Source organism: Microtus oregoni, unplaced genomic scaffold, assembly GCF_018167655.1.
Source record: "Microtus oregoni isolate MIOR12 unplaced genomic scaffold, Mior012 000016F_ref0000370, whole genome shotgun sequence".
Taxonomy (NCBI): Eukaryota; Metazoa; Chordata; class Mammalia; order Rodentia; family Cricetidae; genus Microtus; species Microtus oregoni.
The window spans coordinates 3,999,028-4,017,983 of record NW_024543075.1 but is presented as its reverse complement, the minus strand read 5'-3'; the positions used below and the strand labels follow the sequence as shown (position 1 = coordinate 4,017,983).

General features: G+C 51.2%; 1 protein-coding gene across 1 annotated transcript; it reads right to left on the bottom strand.

Moving 5' to 3' along the window:
- Positions 1 to 285: 285 nt before the first annotated feature.
- On the bottom strand, positions 286 to 18,823 carry Ano9 (anoctamin 9). Its single transcript, XM_041666739.1, has 24 exons — positions 18,721 to 18,823; positions 10,068 to 10,142; positions 9,719 to 9,844; positions 9,461 to 9,606; positions 7,672 to 7,718; positions 7,515 to 7,573; positions 7,354 to 7,427; positions 7,007 to 7,141; positions 6,803 to 6,899; positions 6,572 to 6,632; positions 6,395 to 6,477; positions 6,190 to 6,294; positions 5,961 to 6,113; positions 5,845 to 5,881; positions 5,555 to 5,666; positions 3,575 to 3,632; positions 3,389 to 3,486; positions 3,149 to 3,291; positions 2,899 to 3,051; positions 2,012 to 2,159; positions 1,352 to 1,453; positions 1,183 to 1,276; positions 965 to 1,077; positions 286 to 872 (listed from the first exon to the last, which is right to left on the bottom strand). The coding sequence occupies exons 1-24, from the start codon at positions 18,724 to 18,726 to the stop codon at positions 845 to 847; spliced, it is 2,253 nt and encodes a 750-aa protein (XP_041522673.1). The 5' UTR covers positions 18,727 to 18,823; the 3' UTR covers positions 286 to 844.
- Between the last annotated feature and the right edge of the window lie 133 nt (positions 18,824 to 18,956).

Sequence of the window (18,956 nt, the reverse complement as noted above, 5' to 3'; positions counted from 1 at the left end):
ACACCCCACCCATAACTGATCCTGTGTCTTCTCTTGCCATGCTAAAATCCAGATATTTTGAAAGGAGAACCTTCTTCAATAAGTTGTGCCTAAGAGATGAGGCAAACCAGAGAAAAGCCAGATGGCCCGAGGCTACCACACTTCAGACTTGCCAGCACTGAGCACCCCTCCTCTGTCTAGCCCAGGGCAGAAATAATACCTAGAAACTGGATCTACATCGTGAGGCTCAGAGATCAATACACACAGGTTTATTTTGTTTGTAAAAAGTTTTATCGGTGGTGGGGATCCAGCTAATGGGGGGCGGGGGGGGGGGGCAGAAGTTAGTCTCTGGGCTTCCCACCAAGTAGGAGACCACAGAGCAGGATCTGGGGCCCAGAAGCCAGGAGGTCCGTGGAACTCGGGCTAATTTTACTACAGTGGGATCTTACGAGCAGCCTAAAGTTCTATGGGTACTAGGGTCACTGAAGAGTTTCAAGTCAGGTCTGTGACACATTCGAACCCTAGGAAAGTTAGAACAAACTCCACAGGCACATCTGTGCCGATCATAAATACCCTCAAATATACATGGAATTCCAGTGACCCCCTACATATCCAAGAGTCTCCCTTGGTTAACATATATAACATATAACGTATGTTTCTAGGGAGTCCAAATATGCCTACACATATTCAAGGGCCTCCTATGATTGTCTTTCACTGACATATATGTAGACCGCCGAGGACCCTTTCACAGCCTCCCTCAACATACAGATACACACTGTCATGGGCAGAGGCAAGCTGCAGAGATGGGGACTCCTTCCTAGTCCAGGCTCCTGGAAATCAGCATTTCTCCACTGCCTCAGGTTGTCTACACATCTGTGCTCCTAGAACTGAAGCTACAGAAAGGATGACGTTGGTACCGGTCAGGGGCCAGGCCTGTCCCCAGACACAGACCTGCCCCCAGCCAAATGGGCCACTGCATCCGTACCACATTTTCTCCCGAAGTATCTGGTACTTTTCCTCCAGAACCTTATTCTTCACTGATTGGGGCACATCGGGCACAAACCATGCAGCAATGAGCTTGATACATAAGGCGACATGCTGCGGGGAGGAGGGAGGAGAGAGACCCAGCCAGGTTAGGATTTGGGGGCTGGGAAAGAAAAGTGAGACCTGCCTTTACTTAGGCTCCCTCACAATTCTGCCCACCTCAAAGAGGATGACGAAGGCCAGCCGGATGGCCAGAATGAACCAGAACTGCTCAGACAAATTGTAGTCACGGTCGTTTCGGTAGTCCCGGTACCTGAAATAGGGAAGTCCCTAAAGTCAGGAATCGGGAGTTTGGAGGGCATTTTATGGGAGATAAGAGGCTCCAAACCTGCACACAGTCACATTTGCTTGGCTTCCCGTCTTGCCATGGTCCTGGAAGTGCTTGGTGTAGAAGACAGACAAGCTATGGTTGACATAGCCCTCGAGGCAGCTGGAGAGAGAGAAGTGTGGGACTCTGGTGGCCTGAGGCCTCTCCAGAGAACTCACCTGCATCTTGGGGGCACTAGGGGGAGGGCATACCATGGAAGGCCTCCTCCATTTCCCACATAAGAAAAGTACAAGGCCATACTGGGGAGGGGTGAAAGAGGCTGAGGGGTCACCAACCGTCTTCCCGGCCAGGCAGGAAGAAAGCTGCTAGGACTGACGCAAAGAGCCCCAGTCTGCAGGGAGCAAGACATATTTGTGCTCTGCCTTCCTGTGCCAGAAGCAAGGCAGAGGTGTATCACTTCGCAGGCAAGCCATTTAGGTACTGGCTGCTCATTACCAAATGGGCCTGGTACTTCTCCCCCTACCAAGGCTCCTGGGATCCAGCCAAGGTATGTAAGTCGTATAGACAGTTCAAGGAGTAGCCAAGTCCCAGCCTCACTGCAGCCCCAGATAGCCCTGGCAGCATCCAGATATACCCAGAGGAGCCCCAGGTCTGGGCTCCAAGGGCTTAACCGGAAGGAAGGGCCAGTGTCTCGGGGGGCTTGACAATTTAACACCTTACTCAGCTGTGAAGTTCCTGTTCTGTGCGCATGGGCCATAGTGGTACTTGTAGACTATTCTGGGGATGAACTCGGAGGTGAAGGCTATGACCATCCCATTCGCAATGACTGCCAGCACTCCAATGGTCTCCAGTACCTGCAGCCAGGTCCCTGAACCACAGCAGGGAAGTGAAACAGCCCATCCTGGTCATTGGTAGGCTCCCACCCTAAAAACTTAGAAGCTGATTGGTTAAGGAACCTTGTGAGCTCTCCATTCACGGTCCTATTGTAGCCATGTGGGCCAGATTACCTACAAGGAAATCCCCAGCTAAGACAGACGTGGTATGGCTGTATGCTCTTCTCCTTGACATAAGCAGTGAAGGACTCAGCTTTCCCCATCCCATCCTTCCTGGAACTCTTCAACAGGTTGTTTATTTCCTGGACCCCACCCGAGTGAGGATTCATAACCTGGGCCCTAGCCTGGGGTTCTTCCTAATGCTTCTCCCCACATCTAGCAGCTAAACCCTGCTTCCCGGACACCTGTCATTCCCACTATGGTAAGTCCAGTGACTGAGGCCTTGGACTCTCTGTTCCCTCTTGTGTGATCAGACTCCAGCTCTTCCTCATGGTCCCCTTAGAGGTCACAAGACCTTCAGCCAGATACTGGAGGCTCAGGGGAGGGCCTTGGTGGGTGTACTCTAGTCTGCCTTTTCCTAGGGATTGAGCTCATGAGGTTTAGTCTCCGTAGCTGGAAAATCTAGGATCTGTCTCTGGAGTAAGGGGAAGGGCCCCAGCGATTACAAGTTGCCTCAGGGTGGCCCGGCATTGACTGGTGAAAAACCCAGGGTTGGAAGTTGCTTTTCCCGGCGCCCTGACAGTTCTCCACTGTACAATTTGTGTGCACTCTGACCTATGTCGTTAGCCTTGCGAGGAATCAGGCGCCGCTGTAGTCTGACCATCTTGATGGCGTCCAGGCGGATCTCCACAAGGTTGCTGAAGAGTGCCAGTAGCGGTGCCAGTGGGAAGGCAGCCACAAAGATGGTGGTGAAGCCGTACTGGATCACTGCAGGGTGGAAATGTCACCCTGGGTCCAGGACAGCCCCCCACTTCTCACCCTGCATACCCACCCCATCTGTTCAGCCCGCTGGAGCTTTACGTACTCATCTCCATGAATTCATCAAACAGGCTGAAGGTGTTGACTGGATTCATGCGGTAGTTACGCTGCCACTCCTCCAGGTCTGGGTCTTTGGGCTTAATGCCACGTTTATAAGCCCGCATTAAGCGGTATTTATGGGCAAACCACCTGTGGGCACCAAGAGTGTGTGGGACATACAGAAAGATGGCAGGGCACAGGGACAGGCACTATAGGAGGCTGGGGTGGGGTAGAAAGAGGTGCTCACGGGCGCAGGTACTCAATACAGTTGCTCAGGGTTTGCTTCAGCCCCATGATGATGGCCATCTGGATGAACAGGTCCGTCATGCAGCCACTGAGATGGCACTGTGGGGCCATTGTGAAGGTCAGGGATGGCGCTCAAGGGAGGAGAGGGACTCAAGAACTAGGCAGTGGGGTCTGAGGACAGACTGACCTCCTCTAGCTTCCACAGGCCGGCCAGGCGCGTGGACTTCCCAGGGTGACCATTGATCCTAGGGAGAAAATCAAGGCCTATGAAGAAGCTGACTACAGAGCAAGTTCCAGGATAGCCAGGACTATAACAAAGAAACCCTATCTTGAAAACAGGGCTGGAGAGATGGCTCAGAGCTTAAGAACTCTTCCAGAGGCCCTGAGTTCAATTCCCAGCAACCACATGGTGGCTCACAATCATCTGTAATGAGATCTGGTGCCTTCTTTTGGCCTGTAGGCATACATACAGACGGAACACCGCATACATAATAAATTAAAAAATCTTTAAGAAAAAAAAACTAAAGAAACAAAGATAATAAATACCAACAATAAAGCTGCCATGAATGTGATTTGTGGGTTCTAGGGTTCACCCCAAGTCTGACGTCAGATCTGACAGTGTCACCCACATTATTTTGTCTTTAAAGTCATAAAAGATACACAAGCAAGGGGTCGTGTAATCTACAATTAAGGAGAGTCGCTGTGGCCAGGCATGTGGCAGAGGAGTCCCTTCCTGACGTCCCTGAGAGGCCATTGTGGGAAGCTCTGAAAATGAAGCATAGATCGTATTGGAGATGTTAGAGGTGCCAGAGCCATGGGATATCTGCTAAGGAGAGCTCCATGCAGGGAGTGGACCCAGCTCAAGGGAGAGAGTGTGTTGCAGGCAGCAAAGCCGGGAGGCTGGAGCCATCTAAACACTTTGACAAGGGACATGGATCTACAAGATTTGGAGTTTGTCCTGCTGGGTTTTTCAGTCTTACTTTTGTCCAATATTTCTGTTTTTGTTTTGTTTTTCAAGACAGGGTTTCTTTTGTGTAGCCCTAACTGTCCTGGAACTAGGTCCCATAGGCCAGCTGGCTTTGAACTCAAAGAGATTGAGTGGCCTGCCTCTGCCTCTCGAGTGCTGGGATTCAAGGTGCGCACCACCACCATGCGGCTCAGTATTTCTTCTGGATATCCCTACTTCTCCTTTTCATAACGGTAATGTTTATTCTGTGTCACTGTGTGTTGGAAGTATGTAATTTGCTTTTTTGTTTTACAGGGCACTAAGATTACCTGAGTCTCAGAAGACTTTGATCTTTGAACTTTTAAATAGCATTGAGACTGAAGGACTATAGAGACTTTTGAAACTGAACTGAACACACTTGGCATTGTGATAGGCTCCTGTGCCTACAGGGGGCCAGGGTGTGGAATGTGCTGGTTTGAATGAGAATGCCTCTCATAGACTCATAGGCTTGAATATTTGGTCCCCAGTAGGTAACACTGTGAAGGATTAGGAGGTGTGGCCTTGTTGGAGATAATGTCACACTGGAGCAGGCTTTGAGGTTTCAAATCTCTCTCTCTCTCTCTCTCTCTCTCTCTCTCTCTCTCTCTGTCTTGTGGTTGTCAATTACGGTGTGAACTCTAAGGTTTCCTTTGCTCTGCCATCATGAACTCTAACTTCTGAAACCTTAAGCCAAATTAAATGCTTTTATTTGTAAGTTGCCTTGGTTCTGGTGTTTTATCAAAGCCATAGAAAAGTACCTGAGAAAAATAGGAAAGAAATGGCAGGAGGGGACGGTACCCTGAGGCACCTTACTCTAGGTGTGCACAGGCTCAGATGCATCCAGACAAGGTCTGTTGAACATGACCTCCGTAGCTCCCCATGGTAACTGCACATAGTGTCATTTTGTGCTTAAAAGCGTCTGCTTTCACGTCCCATCCAGTGGCCACACTTCCAATGCCCGCACTCAAAAGACTGAAGCAGGAGTGCCATGAACGAGAATACGGAATGCCAGCCTATGTCAAACCAAGCCACCTGCCCCCCACTCCGCCCCGAGAGCTGGCATCGAAGGTGTGTAACTAAGATCTGGCCACTTTAAAAAGCGAGAAACAAGCCAGGCACGCTGAGGCTGAGGGAGCTGGGGGCCGGGGCGGAGGACGGGCAATTGGGACAGTGGGGACATACCTGCCCAGAATGAAGGCGATGTAGATGAGAGAAGAGAAGTGGGCGAAGAACTGCAGGATGAAAAACTTGACCGTGAACTTGCTCTCTCGCTCTGAAAAGGTCCTGGGATCCTCTGGAATGAGACATGGCCATCCTGTCTTTCCCTAGACCGATAGGACATCATGACCTACACCTCTCAAATGAGAGGACCCAGAAAAGCAGGAAGTCTCCACCCCACGTCTGATCACAGCTCCATGACTCTCAGCCCCGAGTCCTCCCCAACTCCCAGAGAGAGGCTGGCCTCTTCTCACCAAAGCTACAAAGCTTCAGGGCTACATATTTGTTGACCTGAGGGAAGAAGGAACCAAGCGGGAGTCACCTGGAACTTCAGCCGAGCCCCCCAGGGCTCCCCATGCCTGACTTCTACCTTGGTCATGATGACTATGATTACATAATGCACCACGGCTCCGGTCACCACCACGACAGTCGTCACCTGGTGCTCCATGATGCTGCTGAACAGAGCAGCGGCCATCACACGGTAGACGACCAGCAAATGGGCCATGCCAATCATGAAACAGATCTGCGAAGGGTGGGGGGCGGCCATGAAGAATGGGGATAGCTGGGTCTCCAGCCCTCAGCACTGTTCCCGACAGTACCATGAACAGGGACAGGATGAGAATGATGGTGCTGCTCAGGTAGGAGTGGTGATGGGTCTTTAGCTTGTAGTCTGGGCAGTTGATGAGCTGAAGGGCCATCTCTTCCTAGGAAGGTCACCAGACACGCCTCAGATACACAGACACAGGTGTGGGCCACGTGGGACACTGGAAACAGGCAGCCTTGATGCCGATGGCCCCATCCTACCTCTTCCTTATCCCATCCGTACAAGTCCCAGTGCAAGACCACACGGGCGCGCTGCCGCTTCCAGATCTCCAGAAACACCGTGGCTGTGGTGAGCACAGGGAAGTGTCACAGCACACCTGGGGTGAGCTCAGGCTGGCTGGCCCTAGGACCCTGCAGGGATGCCCAGCAGTAACTCACCCCACAGAGCCATGAAGATGGCAAACACCACAGTGCCATCGTTGTCAAAGAGATGAGTGAGCTGAGGAGAGGGAGCAGAAAGGCTATGCTGGGCCTCCTACCCATGTCCTCAATGGGGAAGGGAGAGCCTGGCTCTTCAGGGCATCCAGGTGCCTTGTCTTCCCCACTTCTAGAGGGACATACTATGCCAACCCTTGCATACGCCCTGGAAAGACTCTAGTAACACCAAACCTTCGCAAAAGCGCACATTCCTGAGAGTCGCTGGTAATTGTGACTGTTTTCACCAAGGGGGCACATAAAGATGTCGTCTGCCGCACAGATCTCTTTGCTGGGAGTAAAGAGACCAGTGAGTCTCAGGTGCAGGATCTGCCCAGGCTCCCACAGCCATTGCTAGCCCTCGGTGAGACTGCAGGCCTCAAGCCCCAGCCCACCTACCTGATCTGGCTGGAATTAAACAGGGCGAAGCCACTCAGAAAGATGATGAGGCCCACCACAGCAGCAGGCACCAGCATATAGGTGTACCAGCCAAGCCAGGCGAAATACAGGGCCACCTTCTCGCCGAAGTAGTTCCTGTGGGAAAGCTTCCCCATCAACACCACCCCCCCAGTGGCCTCAGGACCTGATAGGGTGAGGGCATATGAAGAGAGGCTTGAGGGGGGGGCTGCTGGCATCGGTGTAAGTGGGGACTCTTTCTGTCACCTAGGACTGGATTTACTGGGTCACAGGTTATCTGGTTTGAGCACAGATATGGCACACAGGTGAGCGGCTTGGTGTGGTCTTACCTAATGTCATCAATCGGCTGTTTCCGGAACATGTTTCTCCATCGGGCCCATTTTCTCTTCAGTTCTTTTTCCCCCTGCGTCACGGAAGACAGGCCATGAGAACTTGGCTTCCTACCTTGGGTTCCCACCCTCAGGCCCATTTTGAATTTGTCACCCCTCACCTCGTGCAGAGGAAACATGGTCTCAAACACCCCATCTTTCACTAGATCCTCAAAGGTATCTAGGGGTTCCAGGGAACCTCAGTCAGAGAAGAGAGGAGGGTAGGAGAATCCAGCCCACAGCAGCACCCTCCTAGGCCACCTGTCCATCTGTGCTTACCACCGGGTTTTGCCTTGTTGTTGACGATGAAGCTCACAATTCGGATCCTGAAACCCAAGAATCTAAGGATCAGAACAGCCCCATGATAGCCTAGTGGACCCTGCCCCTTAAGGCCTGTTCTCTACCCTCTCTGTTCTGGAAGAGGCACTCCAGCAATACTGACCAGAACCCAGAGGCCATAAATCGCCCTGAAACCCTGTTCAGGTCAGGTTTGCCTGGCTTCCAGGACAGGGTCCTGCCCCTACTCTTGGGGTTCCACATCGAGCCCCCACCTCTGACCACACTCGCTTGTACATGCTGAGTGTTAACGTGCACAAGCCCTCTTTCGTGGTTATGAAGCCTTCGGCTTATGTGAAAACTGGTGTTCAGAGGTTAGGGTAGCTTGCCCAAGGCCACACAGGCACTTGGAGAGCCATACTCAGACACAAGTTAAGTGTCTGAGATTCAGTCACCTTGTGAACACATGGAAAGCCCCTCTGCGGGTCTGTCTTTCTCGTGCCCTGAATCAAGGTGCCTCTAAGCTTCTGATTTCCTCTCAAGCCTCCCCAGTACCAAAAAACTCTGTGTTCACAGGACTCTGTTGCCTGGTGCTTAATTCCCTGACTGTCCTTTGCCAAAGTCAACTAGATAAGCCCCCAGATAGTGCTGCCTGGGGTGGGTAGAAGACACAGAAGGACCAGAAAGGGGTGCATGAATGTTCATGGAGGAGCAGGTATCTGGGGACACAGGATGCTGTCCCTGTCAGATAGCCAGGAGCCAGATGTCCAGAGAGGGGATTCTGAGCTGATGAGGAAGGGATCTATGGGAGATAAAGACCTCAGAGACTAGAAAAGGTGTCTGTTCACTTTAGGGCTGACTTTGATTCAAGGAAAACCATGACTAGGAGTTCTCACAGGATGTCAAGAAGTGAGCTGTTGCCGGGCGGTGGTGGGGCACGCCTTTAATCCCAGCACTTGGGAGGCAGAGGCAGGCTGATCTCTGTGAGTTCGAGACCAGCCTGGTCTACAAGAGCTAGTTCCAGGAGAGGCTCCAAAGCCACAGAGAAACCCTGTCTCGAAAAACCAAAAAAAAAAAAAAAAAAAAAAAAAGAAGTGAGCTGTTGTTGTGGAATATTATCTGAACTGTGTAAAGGTGTGTTACATTTGTTTAGGCTGCATGTTTTACAAGTGTTGTTGCATTTGTTCCGTTGCCCACCTAAAGCACCTGATTGATCTAATAAAGAACCAAATGGTCAACAGCTAGACAGAGAAAGGATAGGTGGGGCTGGCAGGCAGAGAGAATAAGTAGGAGGAGAAATCTAGGTGTGTGTGTCAGGGAGAACAAGAGGAAAAAGAAAGAAGCAAACAAGGGAGATGCTCGGCGCCAGAAGCCAGGCAACCACCAGCCAGACATGCGAAACCGAATATAAGATATAAAGAAGGGATGAAAGATAAAAAGCCACGAGGCAAAGGATAGAAGAAGAGAAACAGGTTAATTCAAGTTAAAAGAACTAGCCAGAGATGAGCCTAAGCTAGGCCGAGAATTCAAAACTAATAATAAGTCTCCATGTCAGGATTTGGGAGCTGGTTGGTGGCCAAAAAGAGAAGCCCGGTACAAGCTGTCATTATTACTATTACAAAATGAATCCTGGGGCACAGAGCCTTGCTCAAAAAGTGAGGCCTGGTCCTCTGTGACATCCACGCTAAGACTGTATGGAACTGTATTGTCCTTCCTCAGGTGGGATGTGGCCCTTGTTCTGCCTGGACACAGGGCAGGGGTTCTCCTGGCTGGGCTCTGGATACATCCTCACCTTGTGGTAACTGGGATGGAGTTAATATTGCTCAGTTTGGCTCTGGGACCAGGATCTTCGGGCTTCATGAGAAGAGTCCGGTACAGGTCAAAGATCCTACTGTCAGCACGAATTCCAAAGAACACCTTCTTCTGGTCCTTTATTATCTTGGGAGCCACAGGGGAACCAACTCATCCACAGCCACTATCCTGTCCCCTGTTCCTGGGACATATGATGTGGCATTCCCCATGACTCGGCCCCTGATGCAAACTAACCCACCTTGTAGTGGAAGCCCTTGCTTTCGAGTTTCTCCAGGAACTGTCGTTGCCTCTGCACCTGCTTCTCGAATTTCTGGGTCTGGAGATCAGCCACCAGGACACAGTCCCATTGATGAGAGTCCTCAAGCTGGAGGAAGAAGGCATGGGATAGAAACAGAACACTGGACAGTGACAGGAAGAAATGTAGATGTGGGACCCAGTGCAAGACACAGGATGGGAAAGGGTGTGGGAGAGGAAGCCAACATAGGATATGGATATGGGAAGAGGTGTAGGACCATAACCAAGCACAGAATACACAGAGTAGGTGACGGGTCGATGGAACCAATCCTGGGAGGTCTGATCAGCCTCACCTTACAAGTTCCCCTTTCCATCAGTGGCAAGCAGTCCCCTTCTGGTCCCACAAAGATCTGAAGGCTCTCATCACCCTGGAGAACAGAGAAGAATGGGGAGATGAGCATGCAGTTCTCCTCCTACATTCTCTGAGTTGGTAAACAAAGCAGCAAGATTCCCTACTCTGCACCAAGCTGGGGGCTGGTCTGCCAGAAACTAGTTGGCAAATAGGTCATTCCTGGTGGAGGTGAGGCTGAGGATGTCACAAGGGAGCAGAGGTTGACAAGAGAACCAGCAGAGTCTGTGTGGTAACACCAAGGAGTTCCTTCAGGGCTTCCAGGAAGGTCAGACAGCCCCGTTCCTCCACGGCAGACAGTGGTTCACAGGGATGTCACTGAAAGAAGGCCTAGTAAGCTCTTGATGGGTGAAGAAATGGCAACCTCAGAGAATCAGGGAGGGGCAGGTCGGAGTCTGAGGATGCCAAAGTCAGGGGACATCAGGGATGCACTGTGTACTGCTAGGAGTTCACACAAACTTGGGGAACATTTTACACTGGAATTTTAATTGGCAGTAGTGGACCCTGTGACCAGGCCATTCTTGAGAACACAGATCCCCCAAGACAGGCCTATTCCCCAGTGCTGAGAGCCATGAGTGGAATCTGGAGCACTTGAAGCTTGTGACTGGTTCACTACTGGACCACAGTGGGTACCCCAGGTCTTCTGGGAGATGGGCTTGCATCTCTCCCCACTCTGGGCTAGGTTCAGTGCCTAGAGAAAGCTGTGAGCATGGGAAACATAGTGGGCACCAGTATTGCCTCAATCCATATGAGGAAGGTTGTGGTTGCCCCTTAGATCCATGGCAGTCAGGGACGCATGACTGGTTGTGGAAGTGAGCGATGGTCCTGCTGCCGGATGCCTATAATCTGTCTCACCTGAACGTCCTCAGAGACGTTCAGAGGGTCACGTGGAGAGTGTCCAGGAAGTCACGTCACCAAGATAAGGGGAAGAAGTATCTTAAGGGGAAGCTAAGAAAATGGTGACTTGGGGCTGGAGAGATGGCTCAGTGGTTAAGAGTACTGACTGCTCTTCTAGAGGACCGGGGTTCAATTCCCAGCACCCACATGGCAGCTCACAGCTGCCTGTCTGTAACTCAAATTCCAGAGAATCCAACACCCTCACACAGACGTGCACACAGCCAAAACACCAAGGCTAGTAAAAATGAAAATAAAAATAAAGAAGACGGTAACTAAAAGCCACACAGAATCCTGAGTGACAAGACATGGGTGTGTGGCTGAGAGTGCCGGGCAGCACAGGTGTGTTCTGAGACTGTCATGGGAAGCTGGTGGAGGGCTGAGGGACACCAGAATGACCTTGTAGCTCTATTACTAACCTAAAATCTCAAATAAGCTTGTTTTTAAGAAAACGAACCTTGGGAATCTACATCTAGCATAATGCCTTTTTTTTTTTTTATGGTTTTTCGAGACAGGGTTTCTCTGTGGCTTTGGAGCCTGTCCTGGAACTAGCTCTCTAGACCAGGCTGGTCTCGAACTCACAGAGATCCGCCTACCTCTGCCTCCCGAGTGCTGGGATTAAAGGCGTGCGCCACCATCACCAGGCTAGCATAATGCCTTTTTTAAAAGACGTGTGTAGAATAGGTATTTTGCCTGCATTTTTGCCGGCTGAGCCTGTGTACCGTGAAAAGCAGAAGAGGACATCAGATCTGCAGCTGGGTAGGTAATACAGAAGGACCAGAGAAGTTACGGATTTTTATGAGTCACCATGTGGGGGCCTGAAATCGAGCCAGGGTCCTCTGGAAGAGCAGCCAGTGCTCTTAACCACTGAGTCGTCTCTCAAGTCCCTAGCAAGATATACTTCTTTATAAAATGAAAAGCAAGTAACAATTAAAGCTCTGCTTTTTAACTTTTTTTTGTTTTTGTTTTTGTTTTTTCGAGACAGGGTTTCTCTGTGGCTTTGGAGCCTGTCCTGGAACTAGCTCTCTAGACCAGGCTGGTCTCAAACTCACAGAGATCAGCCTGCCTCTGCCTCCCGAGTGCTGGGATTAAAGGCATGCGCCACCACCGCCCAGCTGCTTTTTAACTTTTTAATTTATTTTGCGCGTATGGGTGTTTGGCCCGCATGTATGCCTGTACACTGTGTTTGACCCTGGTGCCCATAGAAGCAAGAAGAGGTTGTCAGGTCCCCTGGAACTGGAGTTACAGAAGTTTGTGAGCCACTGTGTGGGTGCTGGGAATCAAACCTAGATCTTCTGAAAGAGCAGTGCTTTTAATCACTGAGCCATCTCTCCAACCTACCAACCTGCTTTTTTCTTTCTTTGTAGCCCTGGCTAGCCTGGAACTCACTCTGCAGACCAGGCTGTCCTCAAACACATAGACCCATCTGCTTCTGCCTACACAGTTCTGGTATTAAAAATGCATACCACTATATCTGGTCTATTTTGTTTTGTTTAAATTTTTTATATCTTTATTTGTCTTTATTGTGCACAGTTTTGCCTTCATGCATATCTGTTTTCCATGTGTGTACATGGTCCCAGCAGAGGTAATAAGAGGGCATCAGATTCCAGAACAAGAGTTACAGATGGTTGTAAGCCACTCTGTGCACGCTGAGGATTGAACCCATGACCTCTGTAATGTTGCTTTATTTTTTGAAATATAGTTTCATATAGATCAGATTGATTTAACTTCACTACGTAGTCCAGAAAGCCCTTGAACTGCTCATCCTCCTGCCTCTATGTCCCCAGCCCTGGAATTACTGACAGACACAGCCAAGCCTAGTTTATATGGTACTAGGGCTTGAAGCCAGGGTTTCATGTGTGGTAAGCAGGCTTTCTACTAATTGAGCTACATACCCAATCCAGTTTGTTTGTTTCTGAGTTTTTGACCCAGGCCTCAAATTGGCTAGGAGGGAAGATGAACTTGAAATAGGGTCATCCCACCTCCATTCTGAGTGCTGGGATTACAGGCATAAGACACTAATGCCTGGGTTTTTGCTTGTTTGTTTTTCTTACATAGGGTTTTATTATGAATCCCAGGCTGGTATCAAGTTTTTTGTCTTCCTGCCTCAGTAGCACAAGTAATGCGGTGCATCTTTAGGAACACCCACAGATGGAATAAAACTACACTACCAGCTGGGTGCTGGTGGCAGCAATGGTGGCGCACACCTTTAATCCCAGCACTCAGGAGGCAGAAGCAGGCGGATCTCCATGAGTCTGAGGCCAGCCTGGTCTATAGAGTGGAGTTCCAGGACAGCCAAGGCTACACAGAGAAACCCTGTCTCAAAAAAAACAAAACCAAAACGACACTACTAACGGAGGGGGCAATGGGTGCCTCATGGTCTCTGTCTCAGTGGGTGCTGGGTTTTGGGTTCTGGGGACTTCATTTACTCTCAACAAACAAGGTGCCTACGGACTAAAGTTAAGTGGCAATTGGGGCTTCTGCCCTGAGGGTGTGGTCTGCAGGAAGCAGGGAGGAAGAATTGGGGATGTGGGGGCTGCCAGGCAGGTTGGAGTAGGTTGCGCTTTCCCAAACCTGATGGAGTAAGGGCCGAGGGAGGGGTTGAATGGGCAGACACGTTGGTTAAGAAGACAGCATTTCGCAGATGCTGAGGATGCCAGTTTTGTAGTGCATGATGTGTCCCTTGGCTCTGTGCACATGGTGACACAGTTCTGTCCATGCTCCTAAAAGCAACACACAGGGGTCGGTGGAAGGTCTCCAGAGGGATTCCAGAATGACAAGGACCTTGTGGCTCCAGTGTCCCAGAAATAGGTACACTCAGGTACCTTCTAGGCACCTGAGCCAAATGAAGCTGTTCCTCTGGCTATTCAGCAGGCTGGGATGCTCTTCTCATAGACGCTGAGTCTTGTTACCAATTCCCGGTGCCCATCTTCAGTAACCCCTCTATCCCCACACTGCATCTTACCATCCCTGAAGTCACCCCAATGCCAGGTCTGGCTCTTGCTTCCCCTACCCAAGCACATTCCTTCTACCTCCTCCAGAGAGTCTCACCATACTGCTCCAACAGGCCAGTTCGAGAGCTGCCAGGTAAAATACAGGCCACCCAGTCGTGTAGGAATTCCAGATAGACAAACAGGCTTTGGGATGGGCATGGTGGCACACGCCAGAAATTCAGAGGGTGGTGGTGAGTTTGGGGCCAGCCTAATCTACATAGCAAGACCTTGTCTCAAAGCAAAACAAAATGAAGGAGTTTTGTTTGTTTGTTTTTAAGTATACTTATACTGGGAGGGAGAGTTATTTATCTGAAATCCATTTTAACCTAAGGTGCTTTGTTTTATTTGCTTGTTCATTTGTCTTGTTGCTGAATCTACACCCTATTGTATCCCCGTGAGAACACAGACACACACTCATATATACCCAAGGAGCTTCTGGTTCGAGGATGGGCTGGTGCTGCCTCTGCCTGTATCTCCATCTAGCTGCCGGAGGAAGCACAGAATCGTGTGCTATACTTCACGGTTCACCAGGGATCCCAAGGGGGCGTGTCTGTCTGCTCCCACCCTCTCCCCCTCTGACAAAATTCCCCAGACTTCTGGGCTCTCTTGGCTTCCCATCCACTTCCCACAAATACCTGTATTCAGGTATTGTGGGCAGTGATGGAAACTTCTCCAGGAGAGAAACCTACACGTAGAGCTGCAAGACAGGGTGAACACCCATGTCTCCACTTGGGACATCTCAACCAACAGGATAGGTAGCCAGGGGACCCTTATGTCCCTGGCATCCAGCCTAGTAATCCACCCACCACAAGGGCTCAGCAAGTGTCCTATGGGATGTCTTTGACTTTGAACCTGGGCAGGTATCCTCTCATGCTTTCCTTTCCATATGCCAGAATTATCAGTGTGGGACCAAAGTGTTAAAACGTCTGGAACAAGCCGGACAGTGGTGGCACACTCCTTTAATCCCAGCACTCAGGAGGCAGAGGAAGGCGGATCTCTGTGATTTCGAGGCCAGCCTGCTTTACAAGAGCTAGTTCCAGGACAGGCTCCAAAGCTACAGAGAAACCCTGTCCCGAAAAACCAAAAAACAAACAAACAAACAAACAAAACCCCCCAATTTAAAATATACATGTTTTTAAAAAATGTCTTCCCACACCCAAAAACGTCTGGAACAAACTAGAGTGGAGATGAGACCTAGGACAGAACTAGGAACCTATAGAACTTGGGAATCTAAACTGAGACGGATCCTAGGGAAAAGGAGATTGTCTACAAAGCATACCTCTGAAGGCTGGACTCAGAGGCTGTCTCTAGTCAACCCAAAAAATTAGGCTAGAAAGCCCCTTCCCACTAGAGATGTGTGCAGCTTTGGAACAATTACCTGGAGCCTCATGGGGCTGGGGATGTCACCTCAGTCAGGGTAGGCTGAGGTCACTCTGGGCAGGACCACTATTTATATATACATGGCAAAGCAATATATACATAGCTGGGGGCTGCACCAGCTTTTAACTGCCACCACAACACAGGGACAGTGGCCAACTTATCGGTTAGGCCAGAGATCCCTTAGCCCTGGTTCATCCATTTCCAGCCCACAGCAAGACAGGCCCAGCCACCAAATTCTGCATCCATGCATTCTGGGCTTACCAACCCATCCACGGCCACAGCACGCAGACAGGTCAGGCAGTCCAGGGCCAGTGTGTACAGGACCACAGGGCCACATCTTGCTGGTCCCCAGTGGATGATGATACTCATGAGCATCTCAGGACGACCTTGAGTTGTTAGTGTTGGACCAACTGGTGAAGGTACCTTTACCTCCAGCCTAGCAGCTTGCTCAGTGTTCCTGAAATATTCAAAACCTCTGGCTGCTAATCCATTGAGTTTCACCTCCAAGAAGCTGTATGGCCTCCTGAAACTCTGGGATACCCAAGGCAGGGGCAGGGATGAACCAAAACACTCAGCAGGAGCCATCAACCTTCAGTGCCAACTTTGCCATATACAGCCAGACTAGGATTCAAGCTCAGGAAGACAGATACCCTGGCTCTGGTGTGATCAGCCCTCTCAGAGACTCGGTTTCCTCGCCTATAGAATCTAAGGATATCACCTCTTCAATAAAGAACCCTGACAGTATACGTGGACAGGAAAAGAATGAAGAAAGTCACATGCCCAGGCACTAAGGTTTCTGCCATTTTACCCTGTCCCTCCCACCCCCAGTCTTGCAGGCCATATACAGTGAACTGGGGCTCAGGGTTCAGGGCTCATCTAGGACCCCAGCTCCTTGTTATGGACACAGGCCACTCCTCCAGGGAGTAGGACACCATAGCACCTAAGGAACCTCCCTTTGGAGGATCAGCAGTGCAGAGAGCCAGAGCTGGGCAGTCCTGTTCCCTACTGTCCATCTCCTCTCCACCTCCTGGTCACTACAGACAGAAGAGACAGTTGTGCAAACAAACACCCTCCATTCGTCTTCAAAGCAAGCCTGACCTGTGGGTACATGCTACACATGCAGGTCAGCATCCCAGCCACACGCAAAGGACATGTGAACCTCACTTCCCATCCCATTTGTGACCCACCTGGCCCTAAGGTCATGTTTACCTCCCTTGCTAGGGCTCTGAGGCCTACATTACTCTTCAGTTTCATTATCCACAGGGAGACCCACGAGCTCCACCACCGTGTGCAACATAGAGGCCACCTCTACTGCCCAGGGGTCTGCTTTCCCAAACCCACTGCCTTCCGGGCACCATCTCTGCTTCCTCTGCCTCCTAGGAACTCCTGAAGCCTCTGTCTCTCTCCACATCTCTCCTTGCAGCTGACTGTAAACACCTGTCTTCCATCAGTCCATCCTTTTGTGTGCCCGCCATCTGCTCATCCCTAGACACTAAACAGGCGATTCATTCCGTGTTCTCAGTGCTGAACCCTGGAGGGTGGCGCCTGGCGTGGGTGCACATAGGGACTGGAGTCACGTCTACCTGGTGGGAGCGATGGTCCCAGTCTTTACCTCGTAAGGCAAGAGATTAGCAAGAGGGGAAAGGGGTTGGAACAGCATTTCTGGGAGAGGGGAATGTGCGTGGGTCAGTCCTGAGAGGCAGGTTGCACCTGGAAGTTATACTGAGTTCTCAACCCTTCAGAGACTCAGTAGCTAATGCTCTCAAGAGCTCAGTACAGTGAGATCACTCAGCAGATAGAGGCACCTGCCAACAAGCCTCATTTTGATCCCTAGGACCACACGGTCAAAGGAGAGAACTAACTCCAAAGAGCTGTCCTCTGACCCTCCACATGCATGTCCTGACAGGACTCAGTCCTCAACATGCCTGGGAACTTGGTAGTCACTCTTCCCGGTGACTAAGTCCTCAGCGCTTCCATTCTGTAGGAGTATAAAGGGCAAGGGCAGAGCTTACAGAAGCCAGAGCATGGAAGCTTTCATGGACTTCAACAAAAACAATGGAGAACCATGGAAGAAATTTACACAGTGGAGAGCAGGCTCAGCTCCAAGCAGGAGCTGGAACCACCAAGTCCCCTGAGGACCAACCAGGAGCTGGGACCACCAAGTCCCCTGAGGACCAACCAGGAGCTGGGATCACCAGGTCCCCTGAGGACCAACAGGAGCTGGGACCACCAGGTCCCCTGAGGACCAACAGGAGCTGGGACCACCAGGTCCCCTGAGGACCAACAGGAGCTGGGACCACCAGGTCCCCTGAGGACCAACAGGAGCTGGGACCACCAGGTCCCCTGAGGACCAACAGGAGCTGGGACCACCAGGTCCCCTGAGGACCAACAGGAGCTGGGACCACCAGGTCCCCTGAGGACCAAGAGGAGCTGGGACCACCAGGTCCCCTGAGGATGGAAGGGCTCATACTCTCCCTTTGCATCACCAAACAGCTTGGAAAAGAGGCTGGCAGGGGGGCACTGGGGCCAGGCTAAGGGGTGTCTATGTGCTGCTGGCTTGAGAAGGCAGTTCCCAGAGCTGGGTTCTGGGAGGCCCAGCGAGAGGACTGAGTAAAAGCAGAGGGAGCAGCCACCCACACAGCCCGCTCTGGTAGGCCTGGTGCCTGAGTGGGAAACTGGTTTCACTCTCTACCTCGCCCTTCCCTCCTCCCTGGGGAGACCAGTGCTGGTCTCTGCCACGGGTGGCCTTTCGGTTGACAAGGGGAGAAGTGATGCTTTCCAAAAAGCACCCCCCAAAACACACACACACACACACACACACACACGCATGCATGCTCACATACATGCACGCATACACACACACACACACACACACACACACGCATGCATGCACATACACACACAAATCTCACCTTCTGCTCTATACCTAGGCTTCTAGTTCAGCATTAGAGCTGGCCCCTGCTTGGAGCAGGACCCAGAGAGCGTGGCACACAGCTGCCTAGGCCAGTCTATCATAGTGTTCATAGTCCCTCCCTCTCGGTGCAAGCCCTAGGTCTGGGGGTTCCACCACAGCATCTCGGTCCTCACCTTGCACAGACAACGCTGGCAGAAAAACCCTAAGTCACACACTCACTAAAACCTTAAGCCCAGCCCTGGAATCTCCAGAATTCCAAGATAGGGCTACAAAGCTACTTCATTCCCCATAGGTCTGGATCCAACTCTAGCCACATTCCCCCTGGATGGCAGGTTGTTGGGAACTGCCTGCCACCTTCCAAGGAAGGGTGGCACCTGTAGGGGCTGAAGGCATGTTCCTTTAGAACCCAGGCTCACCTGCATGTTGGTGGCTGGTCGCTGAGTCAACGTGGGGCTCTGGATGCTGGTGCTGGCAGGTATGAGAGCGGCTGCCAGGCTGCCTGCTGTTACCTGACTTCCGTGTGTGATCTGCCCCGCCCTCTCCTCCGATAGCTCGCCCTAGTGTGCGAGCCACTAGGAGGAGGAGCCAGCCGCAGACCCGCCAAGAAAATCCAGCAACCCCAATATTTTCCTTTCAGGGGTGAGGTAGGGCA

Excerpts from the sequence above, each read along its gene's own strand:
- Ano9 (XM_041666739.1), bottom strand. Across the intron at positions 7,142-7,353 it reads CAGCCGATTGATGACATTAG|GAACTACTTCGGCGAGAAGG; the intron begins GTAAGACCACAC and ends GCTTTCCCACAG. Across the intron at positions 6,633-6,802 it reads GAATGTGCGCTTTTGCGAAG|CTCACTCATCTCTTTGACAA; the intron begins GTTTGGTGTTAC and ends CCCTCTCCTCAG.